The sequence below is a fragment of the Petromyzon marinus genome, chromosome 27, assembly GCF_048934315.1.
Source record: "Petromyzon marinus isolate PM22_M1 ecotype Great Lakes invasive population chromosome 27, UKy_Petmar_22M1.pri1.0, whole genome shotgun sequence".
Classification (NCBI taxonomy): Eukaryota; Metazoa; Chordata; class Hyperoartia; order Petromyzontiformes; family Petromyzontidae; genus Petromyzon; species Petromyzon marinus.
Window position 1 is genome coordinate 3,834,069 of NC_133693.1, and position 20,832 is coordinate 3,854,900.

General features: G+C 53.5%; 1 protein-coding gene across 6 annotated transcripts in view; it reads right to left on the reverse strand.

Annotated features, from left to right (window-relative positions):
* Positions 1 to 20,832, reverse strand: part of LOC116946620 (KH domain-containing, RNA-binding, signal transduction-associated protein 2-like) — a 68,706-nt gene that overhangs the window by 31,595 nt on the left and 16,279 nt on the right. For 5 of the 6 annotated variants that reach the window (XR_004403585.2, XR_004403586.2, XR_004403584.2 and 2 more), the window contains exons 3-5: positions 18,311 to 18,504; positions 1,786 to 1,902; positions 497 to 643 (exon numbers count right to left, since the gene is read on the reverse strand). Coding sequence is in view for 1 of the 6 variants with exons in the window: in XM_032961702.2 (XP_032817593.2) it covers positions 497 to 643; positions 1,786 to 1,902; positions 18,311 to 18,504 (458 nt within the window). In the remaining 5 variants the exon portion in view is untranslated. The remainder of the gene's footprint in view (positions 1 to 496; positions 644 to 1,785; positions 1,903 to 18,310; positions 18,505 to 20,832) is intronic. The other variant, XR_012945447.1, reaches the window with a different exon arrangement.

The following is a 20,832-nucleotide window of genomic DNA, read 5'->3' on the forward strand; positions in this document are numbered from 1 at the left end:
CAAAATCGCGTTTAGTATGCAAGAAACAAAAGCCTCCTGCCATCCGCCGCTCGGCAGGGGAGGCCGTCGGCAGCGGTGTGAGAGAGAGGGGTCGCGCGAGGAGGTCAAGAGCGGCACCGAGACGGGAAGAGGGCGAGATGCAGTGAAGGGAAAGGTCGATAGGGAAGGAAAAAGGATGAGAAGGAGGGGGAGGAGGAGGAGGAGGAGGAGAAGAAGAAGAATCAACTTTTGTGGTCGCTGCTCCACCGGCGACGGAGCTGCGTCGACGTTGCAGTAAAACAAACTCGGGTCGAGCCACGGGCGGAAAAGGGGTCTCAAGATCGTCAGCCGGTCGCGCTTAAATCAGACGATTTGGTGATGTCGTCTGCTGTCGATTTTTTTTACCAGACGGGGATATATATACTGTATATATATACAGTATATATACAGTATATGTGAGACGCCCGAGGCACGGGGAAGGTGGAGACTGTGGGGGGCTCGAGCGAGGGGGTCGTACCGGCACGAGGAACTTCTTCACCTCCTGCAGCGCGTGGCCCATGCGCGCGTACGCGTCCCCGGGGGGGGCGAACACCTCGATGAGGACGTGCAGACGTTCCTGCAGGTGAGCGTACTTCGCTTCGCCGCCCCTCCTCAACTCCTCCTCCTGGTGGGGGGGGGGGGCGGTGCGGGGGGGGGGGCACGGAGGGGATGGTCGGTGTGGGGCCAGGCGGTCGGTGTGGGGCCAGGCGGTCGGTGTTGGGCCACGAGGTCGGCGTGGGGCCACGAGGTCGGCGTGGGGCCAGGCGGTCGGTGTGGGGCCATGAGGTCGGTGTGGGGCCACGAGGTCGGTGTGGGGCCACGAGGTCGGTGTGGGGCCACGAGGTCGGCGTGGGGCCACGAGGTCGGTGTGGGGCCACGAGGTCGGCGTGGGGCCACGAGGTCGGTGTGGGGCCAGGCGGTCGGCGTGGGGCCAGGCGGTCGGCAACCAAAAATAACGAGAGGGCCCACTATGCTTCGAATTCGGTAAGAAACTTAATCTTTCAAGAGCCGCCGATGCGTGCGGTGATATACGAGTCGGGTGGCACTTAACAAATAACGATTCACGAGGCAGCCCTTCAAGAGACGCATGCGGCGCCGGCGCCGCTGGTGTGGTGGGGACACGCACGCACCCCAGACACGACCCTAGCCCCCCTCCTCCCCCAAAACCACATTTGTAACCAAAACCCTCACCTCAATCTCAACCCCATCTCTGCTTTTGGTCTTTAGTTTGTTGTCCTTCCCCACACCTCCGATTAGCACGGTTGGTTACGTACGGTGCGAAAGAAGTTTAACATACACGTCTAACCCTAACCACAACCTTAACACCCGACCGTAACTTCAAACTCAACTTCAACCATAATTTCGACCCCATCTCTCACGCTATAACTGACAATTGTTTATTTTACCAGGTAAGGCCCACTGAGCTATGCAGCTCTCTTTTAGGAGCGACCTGGTTGCAAATCATAACTCAATGTAGTGGCTTATCACGTGGGGCATTTATAACAGCGTGATGTTGATTCGGAAAGAAATACCACAAACTCCAAATATACAGCAGGCGTCAATGTCGGGATCGAACTCACAACCTCCTGTATGCCAGGCGAGGCAGTTAACATCTCCTAGCCACCGTGGTGCCCCACGACTCGTGCCAGTTTATTTCAGCTCACAGGTGGCACCCCCCCCCCCCCCAGTCCCCCTACCCTAACCACCCACCACTCCCCCTACTCCCCACCACAGCGGGTGTCAAGGCCCGACGACACCAGCACTCACCTTGGCCTTGTCCCTCATGCAGCCCTTCCCCAGGATAGACATCTTGGTGCCGGTCTCAGCCTGCAGCCTCTTGAGGGAGTTCCCCTGGGGTCCCAGCAGCTTCCCCACGAAATTGAACTGGTGGCGAATGGGGAGGAGGGGGCGGGAGAAAGGGGGCCGCGTGGCTTAACCAGCGGCTCAGACGGAGCTGGAGAGAGCCGCGCTGTAGAACCCGGGCAGCTGGACTGAATCGAGCTAATTGTTGGGCGAGCGATGGTGGTGCCCGAGCACAATTAACAAAATCAACCCCCGACAGCATTTGTCAATAAGACCGCGGCGGCAATTTGAGTGCTTTGCGGGTCATTGTTTTTGTTCTGCTTAATTTACGCGCTGTGGAAGAAGGGCCAATTCCCCAAAACGTCGCCGATTGTATATTAGATTCTCTTTTAAGGCCACGCGCGTGCGCGGTGTTGATATTGATGGATGTGTTGAGCTTTGCTTGTTTTTGAGTAGCTCCACTGGATAGAGGGAGCCCATACCAGCCGGGGATTCTGCGAAATGAAATGTGCTCCCTTCACCAACACAACATCGACCGGCGTGGAGAAGTATGGCTAAACAACTCATCTACCCCAACACACCGGGTTTATAACGTGGAAAGTAAAAGCGCGGCCCTGCAATTGCGTGCTCATGCCGCTGCTGGTAGGCAGAGGCCTCCAAATAGAGACTTTTACTTTTAAACAACTTTAATTGCCGCCAGCAGCAAAGCACTGGACGCGATTTCGATATGAAATACACAAAGTCACCAGCAACACAAATGAAAGTAAACCTTACAAATCCACGCGCTGTGGCGCTAAAAAGCACCGCGCACAACATGAAAGAAAAGTCACGTGGTTGAGAGCGAGAGCCACACCCGAGACTATTTTGTCCTCATGAGCGTCGGTCAGACGTCTCGGGCAGGTTGGAAGTACCCACACTTTACCCCACCGCTTCCGACCCACCTTCTCTTTCCTATCTCGGGAAGCCGAACGCTCGCAAACGAAATCGCCCAAACGGCTCAATGCAGAGCCCTCGCGACGATGAGTCCTGAGACTCGGCGACGTTTCGCTGGACGAAGGCCACGATGAGTATCGGTGAAATTAGATCCACGTGCGTCCGTGTGTTTGCGTGTGCGGTGAGCGCACTGTGCTGGGAACCCGGCGACACGTGTTCGATTGTCGCTCACGAACAACAACAGTGGCGGATATCTGAACTGATACTGGGCCTCCCCTAGGTCGACACAGCCTTCAATGAGTACCTAGCGCGATGTGTAAACATCGCCACTTGGGAGACAATGGGTTTGGTGCTGGCCACCTACCCTCTTCGTGTGCTGTGCCGGCCTTCATAGGTGCTCACTAACAGCACTTGCCCCAACAGTCTGCTAAAAGGCTATACGGGGGATCTTTTTTTGCACATCCATGGGTGTGTGTGCACGTGGCTAACATCAGTGGCGAATATCTGAACGGGTCCTGTGCCTCCCCCATCTTCGACTCAGCCTTCAATGAGTACCTGGGTCGCCGTGTGTCAACAAAGGCGGTCGGGCGTGGTTTCGGCGATACCACGGCTTCGTCCGCCATTTCTGCCTGCATAGATGCTCCCTAAAAGCACTTGCCCCGACAGCCTGTGTGGGCTACACGGGCGATCTTTGTCTTTGCAGACGCTGCCCCATCTCGCTCAGCCCGTCCGCGGCCGAATTGAATTACGCGCGAGTAAAGATCTCCGATACATTATTGATGAGCGGATAATTAATTATCATACATAGTAATTAACTAATTAACGTAATTCACTTTTCTTGCGCACTCGAATCGGCACGTTAACCCACGTGGCACGCGCCGATTGGTGCACCACGGTGGCTAGGAGATGTCAACTACCTCGCCTGGTGCGCAGGAGGTCGTGGGTTTGATCCCGATCCTGACGTCTGCTGCTATATATTTGGAGTTTGCGTGTCTCTCTCTCACCATCATCACTGTGGCTAGGAGATGTTAACTACCTCGCCTGGTACGCAGGAGGTCGTGGGTTTGATCCCGATCCTGACGCCTGCTGCTGTATATTTGGAGTTTGCGTGTCTCTCTCTCATCATCACGGTGGCTAGGAGATGTTAACTACCTCGCCTGGTATACAGGAGGTCGTGGGTTTGATCCCGATCCTGACGCCTGCAGCTATATATTTGGAGTTTGCGTCTCTCTCTCTCTCTCATCATCATCACGGTGACTAGATGTTAGCTACCTCGCCTGGTACGCAGGAGGTCGTGGGTTTGATCCCGATCCTGACGCCTGCTGCTCTTTATTTGGAGTTTGCGTCTCTCTCTCTCTCTCATCATCATCACGGTGGCGAGATGTTAACTACCTCGCCTGGTACGCAGGAGGTCGTGGGTTTGATCCCGACCCTGACGCCTGCTGCTGTATATTTGGAGTTTGCGTTTCTCTCTCTCCCCGTGGTTGCGTGGATATTTCTCTGGGTCCTCTGTTTTTTCCCTTCACGTTTATAATCAGAATGCGTGTTGAGTATTTCACCGCTATAAACTTCCACGTGATACGCCACTTCGTTGAGCTATCCTTTGTGACCAGGTCACTTCGGAAAAAAGAGCCTCGACTCCTCGGCAGCGCGAGTGTTCAGGGCGCCGCGTGCATGGGGCCAAGGCTCAGACTGACGCTGGGAAAATTTTGCCGGTCGTGGTGGTGGCCACGACGATGCACGTGGCCGCTTGTGATCAAACACTGTGGAGGCGGCAGCAGCAGCAGCAGCAGCAACGAAGGTTGGTGGATCACCACACCAATGCTGTGAAACTCCCTTCCCATGGGTGGGCGTCGAGGAGGTGCCGTACCCCTGGCCTCTAAGCAACGCGGTGCGGCAAATGTGCCACCCCCCCTCTCTCCAGGTGCTTTTATTTTTTGTATTCGCTACGTGTAAACACTCATTAGTTGGCCGATTAAACTTTCATATGTAAAGGACAGCAGAGCTTGGGGAAGGAGGGAGGGTGGAATTTGGTGGTGGCTCACCGCATTTGCTGCGATCTGCCACCTTCCCACATTTTCTCTCTCTTTTTGAGAGCGAGAAAAAATTCCCACTTGAAGTTCTTACTTGTCGAATTTAGCCGAGGGTACTAACACCCATTAGGGTCCTGCTTATCATTGGCAGTGCTGGAAATAAACAAAGATAGCGAAAGCGTCGAGAGCCTCTGGAACCTCAAAGGAGCCCCAGATTCATGAAAAAAAAATATGGGTGTATCAGATATCAGCTCAAATTCCAATTAACATAAAAACTAATTAACGAAAAAAGCCAATTCATCTCTCTCTCATCTCTCGTCTATAACGCTCTTCTATAATCTCACTGCCTCTGTATCACTGTCGTAATTTCTCTTATCTCGCCGCGTCTACATCTTTCTCGGCTGCGTCGCCGCCGCTCGGGTTGTCCCGCGCCCTCGCAACGCCGCCCGAGAAGTTGTCGCGACTACCGCCGAGTTGCTGCCTGGTTCATAGCGCGGCACCGCCGCTGCCCCCTCCGTCTGTCCCCATTGAGGCATCGTTACGGCACACGCGCGATACACACGCGCGCGCCACGCACCCAGCGAAGGCGTGGGGCAGTGTGCGCGAGAGTGGGAGGAGGATTCATGTTGCGACGCGGGGAGACAACACGATCGCCGGCAATTGACTTGAAAACTGCGAAGGAAACGCAGCCACACCCAGCCGCAGCTACGCCGCCAGACGCAACCGCAGCTACAACAGCCACAGCACCACACACAACCACAGTAGGGCCACACATAGCCACAGCACCACACACAACCACAGCACCACACACAACCACACAACCACAGCACCACACACAACCACAGCAGGGCCACAAACAACCACAGCACCACACACAATCACAGCACCACACACAACCACAGCACCAAACACAACCACAGCACCACACACAACCACAGCACCACACACAGCCACAGCACCACACACAACCACAGCACCACACACAACCACAGCACCACACACAACCACAGCACTACACACAGCCACAGCACCACACAGAATCACAGCACCACAAACAACCACAGCACCACACAACCACAGCAGGGCCACACACAGCCACAGCACCACACACAACCACAGCACCACACACAATCACAGCACCACACACAACCACAGCACCACACACAACCACAGCACCACACACAACCACAGCACCACACACAGCCACAGCACCACACACAGCCACAGCACCACACACAGCCACAGCACCACACACAACTACAGCACCACACAAAGCCACAGCACTACACACAACCACAGCACCACACACAACCACAGCAGCAGCACCACCACACAAAACGAGTGCCTGCATTTCCTCTTGGTTCCGTAACGAGACAATTTCACGCGAATGAAGAGGGAATCGACGATTTCTCCAGAGTAAGCAGCCGTTTAAAAAAAAGAAAACAACTAAATATTGACATTAAACAAAAAAAATGGAAAAAAATGGTAATGTTTGGGATAAAATGCATAATTCATTCAAACGCGACGAGCTTAATAGAGAGCGGTGGGAAGGGAGGAGGGGAGGGGGGGGGTGCCTTTGTAAAGAAGCAGCAACGAAGGAGCTTGGTGCTGCTGCTGCTGCTACTTGGGGTGGGCCACCACGCGTGCGTCTGCACCGCGGAGCTCGCGTTCTGTCGATTGCGCCCTCGCTCTCATTTACATATAAAAGGGGGGCATTTCCCCGCCCCCTCCTCCTCCTCCTCCGCGCCCCCCCCCCCCCCCCCCCGAGGATTGTCGAGTTAAATGAACATGCGGATTAACCCACTCCCGCTGCCGTGCCGGAGAGAGAAGCTGCCACGGCGCGGGAGATTCGTTGCTCGCGGGAGGCGCGCGAGCAACGAACACCGCTTGCGGATTTCGTACATTCTACAAAGCCGCGTCTGATAATTGTTGTTGTTGTTGTTATTGTTCATTATTTATCCCAGTGGTTCTCAACCTTTGTTTTTTGCGACTGTTACCCGCTCCCCCCACCCCCCCCTTGTTGAGTTTTGTTTCAATCGAGTACCCCCCCCCCTCCTCCCCTTGCCTGTCCCAACGTGGTTCTGATCAATAAATGTACGAATTAATGAACGTCAATATTTTAAACGATTGCCCACTTTACGAGGATATCAGATTGTTATCGTAGTTATTTTATATTTTGACAGACTCACTCGTGATTATTCACCAATGGCTCGCACGTGCGTGATATAATTTCGCACGGTTTATAAATCACCTCACGTACACCCGCTGGGACATTGCCACTTAACCCCCGGGTAGGGGGGGGGGGTCTGTGGACTTCCCTGGTTGAGAACCACTAGACCGTAGACGCACGATGCAATTACACCAGCAGAGACTCACGACCGAGTCCCAAGACCAACTCTTTGTCAGGCGCGTCCTCTGCCAAAGTTGTCGCAGTCAGGAGGCGTTTTTGAAATGTGCAAATGCCGATTGAGTAAGAGAGGTTTCTTTTCATGCTCGGGAATGTTTTTGGTCAATATCGGTTACATTCTTACGGGGTTTTTTTTTTTTAGCTGTGGGAAGAAAAAAAAACGAAGAACCCGGAGCCAAACCCATGCAGGACAGGTACGGGTAGAAGACGCAAAACTCCACACACACACACAACAGCACCTGTGTCGGGAATCGAACCCAGGGGTCTTCCTCCACTGAGGCAAAGTGTTGCCCACCGCACCCACCCCTTGCCACCCAAAGTCAAATTTGCTCAAATATTGTTTTTAACTTCCTGAAAATCGCTTCAGTTTGGGAACAACAAACGCACATCAAACATGTTCCTCCACTGCAGGACCCGGCGACCCGAGTTCGATTTCAGCTCACGGCCAACGCCAGTGACGCCCCCCTAGATCGACTCAGTCTCAAACGAGTGACGGGTGCCGCCCGTGTGAACATCGCCACTGGGGAGACAAAAGCAACCACGCGCATTATGAGAGCTAACGAGCGCTTAACGACACCGCTTTCAGACGTAATCCTTTCATCTATCTCCAACGTGCAGAAGCCAGATCGTGCCGTAAACGAAATGGGGTGTTTGGGTTGTTGGGGGGTTGGGATGCTGTAGGTGGGGTATGATTCAGTTCAAACGATAACCCCCAGCTACTCATCCAAGGCTGACTCGATCTGGGGGAGGCCCAGGAACGGTTCAAATCATCGCAATAACAAAGGACGAAGGTTCCCCTACCCACCACCCCCCGTACAGCCGGTAATAGACTGTTGGGGCAAGTGCTGTTAGCAGCTGTGAAGGCTGGGAAGGGCATACCTGGAGAGGTTTGGGTGGGTGGCCAGCACCACGCCCACTCGTGTAGCTGGGGTTCGGTGCGCAGTGCGCTGACCGCTGAACCACCGCTCCTGTATTTCCCCGCATTTATGATCTTACGACTACTGTACGGTACGGATTTATTCAACTACGGTCAAGCAAGCCATGGGCGGTCATGGCGAGGCTTTCATCCAGTAGTGGAGTGAGTAAGGGCCGTAAATAATGTATTTTAAAAATATGTATGCACGTAAGGTTAAGGACGATCCCAAAAATCGCTGTCGCACTTCTTTCACAACGTACGGTGCAAAAGAAGTGCGACATGGTGGAGACGAGCAGCCAACCCGCACTCATCGAAATCCTCCCGCGATGCCCGGCTCTGCGACACCGCCGATCCCGATTCATCTTCGCGTGCAGCGAATCCAATCCCAACTCCGAGTTGCATTGCCCCCCCCCCCCCCCCACATCCGTGGCGGCCCCACTGAGCGGTAACAAGCGGTGCTCGCGTCGGCCGGACCACGGAGAGCGTGAACTCACTTGGAGGGACTACCCTCACGGGGTACCCTCGCGGGGTACCCTCGTGGGGTACCCTCACGGGGTACCCTCGCGGGGTACCCTCGTGGGGTACCCTCACGGGGCAGCAATCGGGGGCGACCCGGGGTCGCCTTCTTTGCGAGCGCCTGTCGAGGCCGGCACGGGTAGTGCGCTGGTGGTGCGGCCAGAAATGACACATCGCGGTCGCCTTTGCCTCCCCGGCGCCGATGTTCACGCGCACGGACCGCGACACGCATCGAGGGTTGACGCCACAGAGCGGGGGGCTCGGGTGCCGGCCGCTGATGTGTTCACCGTGGCCCAGGATTGAACTCGGGTTGACGAGTTCCATTGCTGCCACCTCTCCACCAACGGTGCTGCGCATACAGTTGCCGAGTCAGCACTACACAGGGGGGCACGGTGGGGAGGGGGTGGGGGGGGGGTTGGGAGGGGTTGGGGGGGGTTAGGGGGTGTTGGGGGGGGTTAGGGGGTGTTGGGGGGGGTTAGGGGGTGTTGGGGGGGGGGTTAGGGGGTGTTGGGGGGGTTAGAGGGTGTTGGGGGGTATTCCCCGGGGTTCGGTGAGGGGGGGGGTGGTGTGAGGGAGGTTGGGGCTCTGTGTCGCGTTACGACACTGGGGGTCTGTGCCAGGTGGGAACACGACTGGAGTGGCGTCACAGATTCAAAACAAACCCACGGAGACTTGCACCAACAGAGACACAAATCTCACACACACACACAACAACCACACATACACGCTCGCCACAACCACACCACCCCAACCACTCACACTCAACCCAGAGACACACCAACCACACACACTCACACTCAACCCAGAGACACACCAACCACACACACTCACACTCAACCCAGAGACACCCCAATCACACACACTCACACTCAACCCAGAGACACACCAACCACACACACTCACACTCAACCCAGTTTTCTCTCCACATTTAGAATCAACACGCGTTTAAGAGTATTTGGCTGCTATACATTTCCACGTTGACAAGCCACTTCCTTGCGCTATCACTTGTGGCCAGGTCGCATCTGAAACAAAGCCACGCAGCTCAGTGTGCCCTACCGGGTAAAATAAAATTGTAACGACAAAAAAAACCCCTGTTTCGTTTTAGTTTAGTTCAACACGATACTTGGCACGGGGTCTCGGCACATGCCGACTTCGGCCACCCCAACGCGTATGCCGACTCCCGGGCTGTCCGCGTCCAACCGGGACACGGGTGGCGAACCGAGGTGTGAGCCTCCACGGCCGTCACAACGTGGGCCGCGCTCGCAACGAACCAGGCAAGCGTGCGCAACTCAATCGAGCCGCTCCCCACTAACGAGGCTGTGTAATTAATAGCGATGAGAGTGCATCAATTCATATGGTGATTAACAGTGCAGGTGTGCCGACCATCTGCGTTAAACTCAAAGCCGTCCCTTTGTGCGTCGATTATTGATGGCTGCTGAACACGGCGGCAGCGGCGGGTGGGGGTGGGGGGAGTTCACCAAATGTGACACAATGGCTCACAAACAGTGTGACAATCTGACATGGTGGTGCCCCCCCCCCCCCACCCAGGCCACAAACACAGAGCCCCACACATCCAACGATTTACCATAACAATAGCATGGCGGCAGCCACCGCCACTGCCATGGCGAAATCGTGACCACAGGACTGCCACGACTACAACAATACAATAACCACAGCAGCACCACGACCACAACAATACATTAACCACAGCAGCAGCACGACCACAACAATACAATAACCACAGCAGCACCACGACTACAACAATACAATAACCACAGCAGCACCACGACCACAACAATACAATAACCACAGCAGCAGCACTGCCACAACAATACAATAACCACAGCAGCACCACGACCACGACAATACAATAACCACAGCAGCAACACTGCCACAACAATACAATAACCACAGCAGCAGCACTGCCACAACAATACAATAACCACAGCAGCACCACGACCACAACAATACAATAACCACAGCAGCACCACGACCACAACAATACAATAACCACAGCAGCACCACGACCACAACAATACAATAACCACAGCAGCACCACGACCACAACAATACAATAACCACAGCAGCAACACTGCCACAACAATACAATAACCACAGCAGCACCACGACTACAACAATACAATAACCACAGCAGGACCACGAGTACAACAATACAATAACCACAGCAGCACCACGAGTACAACAATACAATAACCACAGCAGCACCTCGACCACAACAATACAATATCCACAGCAGCACCACGACCACAACAATACAATAACCACAGCAGCACCACGAGTACAACAATACAATAACCACAGCAGCACCACGAGTACAACAATACAATAACCACAGCAGCACCACGACCACAACAATACAATAACCACAGCAGCAACACTGCCACAACAATACAATAACCACAGCAGCACCACGACCACAACAATACAATAACCACAGCAGCAACATTGCCACAACAATACAATAACCACAGCAGCAACACTGCCACAACAATACAATAACCACAGCAGCAACACTGCCACAACAATACAATAACCACAGCAGCACCACGACTACAATAATACCATAACCACAGCAGAACCTTTACCACAACAATACACTAACCACAGCAGTAACACTGCCACAACAATACCATAATCACAGTGCACCGCAAGCTGCTAAAGAAAGCAGAGCTGGAACGCAGAAATTGGTTTGGTTAAAACCAATTTAAAGACAGAGAGATATTAAATATTGGCATAGAGAGAGCAAGTGACTGGGCGTCACTCGGGTTGATCACATTATAATTTCTGCCGTAAATAAATATTTCGGCCGATATATTTACAAACATGTTTAACACGTAGGAGGCTTTTGCGACCAATCTCATCCATAATAGAGGTTTTTTTGGGTTAGTTCGCGTAAATATATAAATGTGTCGTTAAAACCCGCCACCACCCGACACAGCCAACTAGTAAGGTCTGTCACGTAAACAGAACGTGGCCAATTCGTCACTAGCACAGCACACCGGTGTGTTGGAGAGCCAAGCCACGACATTTACAATCTGAGTACGACGTTTCTTGTTGAAGCTAGTTGTAATTACTTACTGGCGAAACGTCGTACTCGGATTGTAAATGTTGTGGCTTGGCTCTCCAACACACCGGTGTGCTGTGCGAGTGACGAATGGGCCACGTTCTGTTTACGTGACAACCCTTGATAGTTGGCTGTGTCGGGTGGTGGCGGGTTTTAACGACACATTTAAAATTTTACGCTAACCCAAAAACCTCTATGATATTTACAAACATGTTGAACTTTCTAAACATAAAAGGCATCTTCAGAAGGTGCCGCTCTGGCTACATCGGGGAAGAATACGTGACGCAATTGTGTTCCGTGAGGAACAAATAACATAATCATCGATACGATCGCAAAGTTTGTATGAAATCATGGCAGGGGGGATAGGGGTGTGAATTCTCTACGTAGGCTACCCCACCACCGATATAACGATACAGACTCAAGTTTCCTTCGGGTGGCATCGACGGTCGACGTGGCTACAATGCCACGCCGTTTAAACGGCGGCCCTCCACCACCCAGCGACGGAGGGCAATCGAATCGAGTTGTCACGTGACGGGCGAATGTGCCCAGCGATTTGGTTACTCGGCAAAATCCCGGGAGGAATGTTGTATATATTGCTGCACTAGTGACGAATCTCGAGGAGGTGCTGTGGTATATTACGTGTACACCAGTGTGTGTGCGTGTACGTGTGTGTGGGGAGCGGTGGTGTAGGGGTTAACGCGCTGCGCTATGACCCTGACGACCCGGGTTCGATTCCCGCTCACGGCCAACATCAGTGACGATTATCTGAACCAGTCCTGGGCGTCCCCTAGGTCGACTCAGCCTCAAATGAGTACCTGGTGCGGCGTGTAAACATCGCCACTGGGGAGACAAAGGCGGCCGGGCGTGGTGCTGGCCACCCACCCCTGGCCATGTGCCGTGCCGACCTTCATAGGTGCTCGCTAACGGCATTTGCCCCACGCGTCTGATGAGGCTTTACGGAGTGGTGGGTGGATGGGGGTGAATCTTTGTCTTCTGTTCAGAACATCTACCGGTGTGCGAATTAGATTACAAAAAAAAAGAAACAATCAATTTAATTCCATGGTTTGCCTCAGAGGTGACGAGTCCTCTACGCGAGCCAATATCATTTTTGTGTGTTTGTTACATCATCTTGCCAAAAGGCACGAGATTGAAACCGAGAAATGATTGCGAATCCCGCAGTGGGCAGCCTCCCCATCCTCGCGTTCATCTGCAGCGGGGAGGAGAGAGCGGCGCGCGTGTGCGTGCATGCGTCCCTGCCTTTACAGGTGCTCGCTAACAGCACTTGCCCCAACAGCCTGGTTGAGGCTATAAAGGTGAAGGTGGTGGTGGTGGGGGGAATCTTAGTCTTGTCTTTGCCGCCCACGGACCGACAGCACCGGCGTGTTTTATCTGTCCTAACCAAACCCAAACAAAGCTCGCGCGTGAAGGTTGTGGGTTGTGTGTGGGTTGTGTGTGGGTTGTGTGGGTGGCGGGGTGTGCGGGGCGTGGGGGGGGTATAAGCGTTGCGAGCCAGCTCTGATCGCCCACGGCGAGCGGTTGCCACTGCGCAGAGAAGCGAAGCGAACTCCGGTGAGGTCTGCGGTGGCCACCATCCCGACTGCGGTGATGCCAGCCCTCGAGGGGCGGGTCGAGGGCGGGTGGGTCTAAGAAATTAATTGTGGGTGCTTCACGTGACCCCCGAACATTATAGAGCGAGGTTACCCCTATCACAACCCCTATCACGACTCCTATCACAACCCCTATCACGACTCCTATCACAACCCCTATCACGACTCCAATCACAACCCCTACCCCACTACTCCTATCACAACCCCTACCACTACTCCTATCACAACCCCTATCACGACTCCTATCACAACCCCTATCACGACTCCAATCACAACCCCTACCCCACTACTCCTATCACAACCCCTACCACTACTCCTATCACAACCCCTATCACGACTCCTATCACAACCCCTATCACGACTCCTACCACAACCCCTACCACTACTCCTATCACAACCCCTACCACTACTCCTATCACAACCCCTATCACTACTCCTATCACAACCCCTACCACTACTCCTATCACAACCCCTACCCCACTACTCCTATCACAACCCCTATCACTACTCCTATCACAACCCCTACCACTACTCCTATCACAACCCCTATCACTACTCCTATCACAACCCCTAACACTACTCCTATCACAACCCCTACCACTACTCCTATCACAACCCCTACCCCACTACTCCTATCACAACCCCTATCACTACTCCTATCACAACCCCTACCACTACTCCTATCACAACCCCTATCACTACTCCTATCACAACCCCTAACACTACTCCTATCACAACCCCTACCACTACTCCTATCACAACCCCTACCACTACTCCTATCACAACCCCTACCCCACTACTATCACAACCCCTATCACTACTCCTATCACAACCCCTACCACTACTCCTATCACAACCCCTACCCCACTACTCCTATCACAACCCCTACCACTACTCCTATCACAACCCCTACCACTACTCCTATCACAACCCCTACCACTACTCCTATCACAACCCCTACCACTACTCCTATCACAACCCCTACCCCACTACTATCACAACCCCTACCACTACTCCTATCACAACCCCTACCACTACTCCTATCACAACCCCTACCACTACTCCTATCACAACCCCTACCACTACTCCTATCACAACCCCTACCACTACTCCTATCACAACCCCTACCACTACTCCTATCACAACCCCTATCACTACTCCTATCACAACCCCTACCCCACTACTCCTATCACAACCCCTACCCCACTACTCCTATCACAACCCCTACCACTACTCCTATCACAACCCCTACCACTACTTCTATCACAACCCCTATCACTACTCCTATCACAACCCCTACCACTACTCCTATCACAACCCCTACCACTACTCCTATCACAACCCCTACCCCACTACTCCTATCACAACCCCTACCACTACTCCTATCACAACCCCTACCACTGCTTCTATCACAACCCCTACCCCACTACTCCTATCAAAACCCCTACCCCACTACTCCCATCACAACCCCTACCCCACTACTCCTATCACAACCCCTACCACTACTCCTATCACAACCCCTACCCCACTACTCCTATCACAACCCCTACTACTACTCCTATCACAACCCCTACCACTACTCCTATCACAACCCCTACCACTACTCCTATCACAACCCCTATCACTACTCCTATCACTGTCACATCCCCCTATAACTACCCCTATCACTGTCCCAATCCCTACCACTACTCCTATCACCACCCTATCCCAATCCCTCCTTAACCACTCCCACCTGTCCTGTCACCATGCCCACACCACCACTTTGAATAACTCAATTTTAAAAAAAAATTCAATCACTATGATCTTACGCACGAATGTATAATTGTAAATAATTGTTGTGTTATACAAGGTAAGATACGAGGATCTGAATTCGAGCTGGTTGTTGTCCGCACCCGTTATGTTATTGTTGTTCATGAATCATCCGGAGCCCCCCTCCCCCGTGAGCTACTTGGGGACCTGAGGTTGTGCTCAGCCCCCCCTGTCCCCCCCCCGTGAGCTACTTGGAGACCTGAGGTGGTGCTCAGCCCCCTCTGTCCCTCCCCCGTGAGCTACTTGGAGACCTGAGGTTGTGCTCAGCCCCCCCTGTTCCTCCCCCGTGAGCTACTTGGAGACCTGAGGTTGTGCTCAGCCCCCCCTGTCCCTCCCCCGTGAGCTACTTGGGGACCTGAGGTTGTGCTCAGCCCTCCCCTGTTCCTCCCCGTGAGCTACTTGGGGACCTGAGGTTGTGCTCAGCCCCCCCTGTCCCTCCCCCGTGAGCTACTTGGGGACCTGAGGTTGTGCTCAGCCCCCCCTGTCCCTCCCCCGTGAGCTACTTGGAGACCTGAGGTTGTGCTCAGCCCCCCCTGTCCCTCCCCCGTGAGCTACTTGGAGACCTGAGGTTGTGCTCAGCCCCCCCTGTCCCTCCCCCGTGAGCTACTTGGAGACCTGTGGTTGTGCTCAGCCCCCCCTGTCCCTCCCCCGTGAGCTACTTGGAGACCTGAGGTTGTGCTCAGCCCCCCCTGTCCCTCCCCCGTGAGCTACTTGGAGACCTGTGGTTGTGCTCAGCCCCCCCTGTCCCTCCCCCGTGAGCTACTTGGGGACCTGAGGTTGTGCTCAGCCCCCCCCTGTTCCTCCCCCGTGAGCTACTTGGGGACCTGAGGTTGTGCTCAGCCCCCCCTGTCCCTCCCCCGTGAGCTACTTGGGGACCTGAGGTTGTGCTCAGCCCCCCCTGTTCCTCCCCCGTGAGCTACTTGGGGACCTGAGGTTGTGCCCAGTTTGCCGATTTGCGCCCCAAGTGTCGCCAGCGCCGTACGCCACAGACGCAAACATCGCCCGCTGCAGCATCATCAGCATCATCACGGCATCGCATGACTCACACCCCCCCCACCCGCCCAGCTGACGAGAGCAGCGCAATCACGATGACGGCTGCGATTAATTAGCACCTTCGAAATTACAACGTGAGAGGCTCGAAAATAAATAATAATAATAATGTTAATAAATAAAACATGACAAAAAAATCAATCCAGCTCCTGGCGCCTTCCCAACGTGGCGTCATCCGCGTCGCACAACTCCCTCCAGCTCGTGACTGGGTGCTCAGTCTCGGCTGCCGTCACCCCGTCCAGGTTCTCTTCACGATCGTCCTCTCTTACCAGCGGGTGGCAGCTGTCTCCCGGTGATCTTTTGAGTCTTTCCCCACGGGGCATTACAGTACTAGCCCCAGTACTGGCACAAAAAAAGGTATCCTATTATGCAGGTGCTCGACCCCGAGCTAGAAATGCTCTGATACGTGCGTTGGCTTTGTATTTTTCGCCTTTTGACGTTAGTCTCTGGTCTGACACACTGGTGAGACTGGGCCATGAAAAAGGCTGTCTCTAGTTTATGACAATCAGTTGCAAAGACAATGGCCATATATTATCAGAGCGTGTTGGTTTGCATGTTCACCACAAGTGCGTGCGGCTAATGCAGACTTGATTCCTTGCGAAAGGTGTCTATTTGGTGTTAGAACATGTGTTAACACATGTGTTAACACATGTTCTAACACATGTTCTATTGTCAGAAAGGGTCAAATCTATTTTTACTTTTTCATACTTCAATGTTGGCAAAAAAAGGTCTCATGATAGCAGCCCCAGTGTTGAACAGTTGTGTAACAGTAGCAGTAGTAGTGATAATGCACCACTCAACACGATGCGTTTACAAGTGGTTCTCCCCTCTTCTGCCACCGCGGAGATATTTCAAGTATTCATTTGTATCGCACACAGTTTGCATTCACTCCCAGCGAGAGAGATAGAGAAAGAAAGAAAGGTGGATCGAGAGGCGACGGGAGACCACAGACAAGCGGGAAGGGCAGCCGGAAACTGGGGTCGACAATTGTCCACGCTCTGTGATCCTACATTGGGATGTTTGTCCCAACGCCATCAACGTTTTGTACTGGTGGCAGGAAAGCGGTCTCTTCGGAAAATTCCCACGTTGAGTGTCGGGGGGAGGGTGGGGGGAAAGCAGGTGGGGGGGGGGCGATATGAGCGACGCGTGGACGCGCACCGCATGGCAGCGCTGGCACGCGCGTGCGTGCGCGTGCGTGCGTGGGGGGAGGGCGAGCGGTGGCGCAGCGGTTCGCGCGCTGCGCTTTCTAACCCAGCGACCCCGAGTGCAATCCTCAGCCGTGGTGAAAGTGCAGTGGCAATTAATGTCGGAACGGGTCCTGCCTGGCATTCTCCCGTCACCACCAACCCGCACATGACCAACGTGGCGAAGTATGGTCAAACATCTCCACGTGATTCATCCACCAGTCGATTATCAACGGGTTAATATTAGATGTTTGTGTGTGTGTGTTTGCGATGACCATGGTAGTGGGGAGCGGTTAGCGCAATGCGCAGCCAACACAAATTACGATTATCTGAACCGGCCCTGGGCCTCCCCTAGGTCGACTCAGCCTCAAATGAGTACCTGGCACGGTCTGTAAATACCGCCACTGGGGATATAAAGGCGGTCGGGCGTAGTGCTGGCCACCCTCCCCCTCGTGTGCCGTGCTAACCTTCATAGGTGCTCGCTAACAGCACTTGCTACTCACGTCTATACCGGCGGTCTCGATCTTCATCGAGACGAAGATTAAAACGCTGGGACAACAAAGAGTGAGCACGGAGATCCATAGAACTAAAGAGACCCACAGACTCATATCGACCCCGTAGACTGACATAATCGATCCGTAGATGCACATTGAGACCCATAGACGTATGAATAGACCCATAGATTCACATATACATCCATAGACTTACATGAAGACACGGACTCAAATAGATACCCACAGACTGACAATCAAAAGCCGGACGTAACATCCAATACAGTTTTCATGTACAGTACAGTAATCACGTACAAGACACCGAATGAAAACAGCGGCAGAGAAGCCGACGCTCCGTGTTCTATCCACTGCTAGCCACCCAACAGCGCCAGAAGCTGCTGCTGCTGCTGCTGCTTGTGCGTCGCCGCTGCCCCGTGTGGCGCCGTCGTCCCTCGTACCTTGGGGTGCTGCTTGACCGGGATGAGCACCTTCTCGCAAAGCTTCATGTTCTGGTTGCTGACGACGTCCCGGTAGCGTCGATCTTCGTCCCCCGTCGGTGCCGCCGTCACCGGCGGCATGGCGGTGGTGGCGGTGGTGGTCACAGCAGCGGCCACGGCAGCCGCAGCGCCGTTCTGAACCCTGTCGATCTCTGCTGAGAGAGCGCAAGGCGCAGCGCTGATCAAAACAACGCGGGATCGATCGCGGGACCCCGAAGGCGCGCGGGCGGCGTTCGTTCTTCGAGCGGCGCTCGGCCGCGGAGGGAGGACACCGAACCGCGTCGGGTTCGTCTCGCGCTGCTGCGTCGAAGAGCCCTCGCCACCCCCCCCACCCCCCACCCCCCAGAGGGAGCCGGTGTGTTGGTCTGCTTTTCTACGCTGGCCAGGCGTGATGAGGTGGGGGTGCCCACACTTTATCCACACTTTACCCACACTCTACCCACACTCTACCCACACTTTATCCACACTTTACCCACACTCTACCCACACTTTACCCACACTTTACCCACACTTTACCCACACTTTATCCACACTTTACCCACACTTTACCCACACTCTACCCACACTTTACCCACACTTTATCCACACTTTACCCACACTCTACCCACACTTTACCCACACTTTACCCACACTTTACCCACACTTTATCCACACTTTACCCACACTTTATCCACACTTTATCCACACTTTACCCACACTTTACCCACACTTTATCCACACTTTGCCCACACTTTACCCACACTTTACCCACACTTTACCCACACTTTATCCACACTTTACCCACACTTTACCCACACTTTACCCACACTTTACCCACACTTTACCCACACTTTACCCACACTTTACCCACACTTTATCCACACTTTATCCACACTTTACCCACACTTTACCCACACTTTATCCACACTTTACCCACACTTTACCCACACTTTATCCACACTTTACCCACACTTTACCCACACTCTACCCACACTTTACCCACACTTTGCCCACACTTTACCCACACTTTACCCACACTTTACCCACACTTTATCCACACTTTACCCACACTTTACCCACACTTTACCCACACTTTACCCACACTTTACCCACACTTTACCCACACTTTATCCACACTTTATCCACACTTTACCCACACTTTACCCACACTTTATCCACACTTTACCCACACTTTACCCACACTTTATCCACACTTTACCCACACTTTACCCACACTTTACCCACACTTTACCCACACTTTACCCACACTTTATCCACACTTTATCCACACTTTACCCACACTTTACCCACACTTTACCCACACTTTACCCACACTTTATCCACACTTTACCCACACTTTACCCACACTTTACCCACACTTTACCCACACTTTACCCACACTTTACCCACACTTTACCCACACTTTACCCACACTTTACCCACACTTTACCCACACTTTACCCACACTATACCCACACTATACCCACACTATACCCACACTTTACCCACACTTTACCCACACTTTATCCACACTTTACCCACACTTTACCCACACTTTACCCACACTTTACCCACAATTTACCCACACTTTACCCACACTTTACCCACACTTTACCCACACTTTACCCACACTTTACAACGCCACACGCGACCCTGTGCTTCGATTTAGCCGTCGGGTCTAAACCGGGTCAGCAAACCCTGAAAATAAATGTGTGAGAATAGGTTTTCCCCTTTTTATGGCAACAAAACAGCTGTGTTAAGATGTTAAAACACCAAACTGAAATATTTTACAAGGAATCATGTCTGCATTAACCACAATACTTATGGTCAGAATGCAAACAAAAAACACTGATAATATATGCATTGTCTTTGAAACTGATTGGTCCACGCCAGAGACAACTTTCTTTGGAGGCTCGTCTCATACGGTGATAGACCAGAGGACGCCAAAAGGGGAAACCCCATTCTCATATTTTGGTACTGGCAAATGAGGTCCCATAATATATGTGTGCATACAGTATATGCATCTGGATCGGGGAGCCCCTGCGTTAGGATCACGGGGGGGGGGGGGCTGCGTACGGATCGCGGGGGTCACTTGGGCCCAAAGCGCGGAGGGAGGGGCGGGGGGAGCTGTGCGCCCCACGCGGGCACTGCTCTCTCGTGTCGTGCCTCACTTGAAAGTCGGAAATCTTCAAAGCCCCAGTTCAGCTTTGATGGCCCGGACAATTCCCGTGAATCATCGGGCACCGAATCGCGGACACGACCCGCGCTGCTCACCATGAGCCAAGTTCGTGACTGGGTGTGTTGTCATAATTATTTGTGATTTCCCCAGGAAAGCCACACCAACTGCCCAAAGACTATTTTTCAGGAGGGTCCCTGTCTCATTGCGATGATGTTCGGCACGACGACACCGCGCGCGCGTGTGTGTGTGTGTGTGTGCGTGCGTAGCGGTTAGCGCTATGCTGCGCCATGAACCTGGCGACCCGGGTTCGATTCCCGCTCACGGC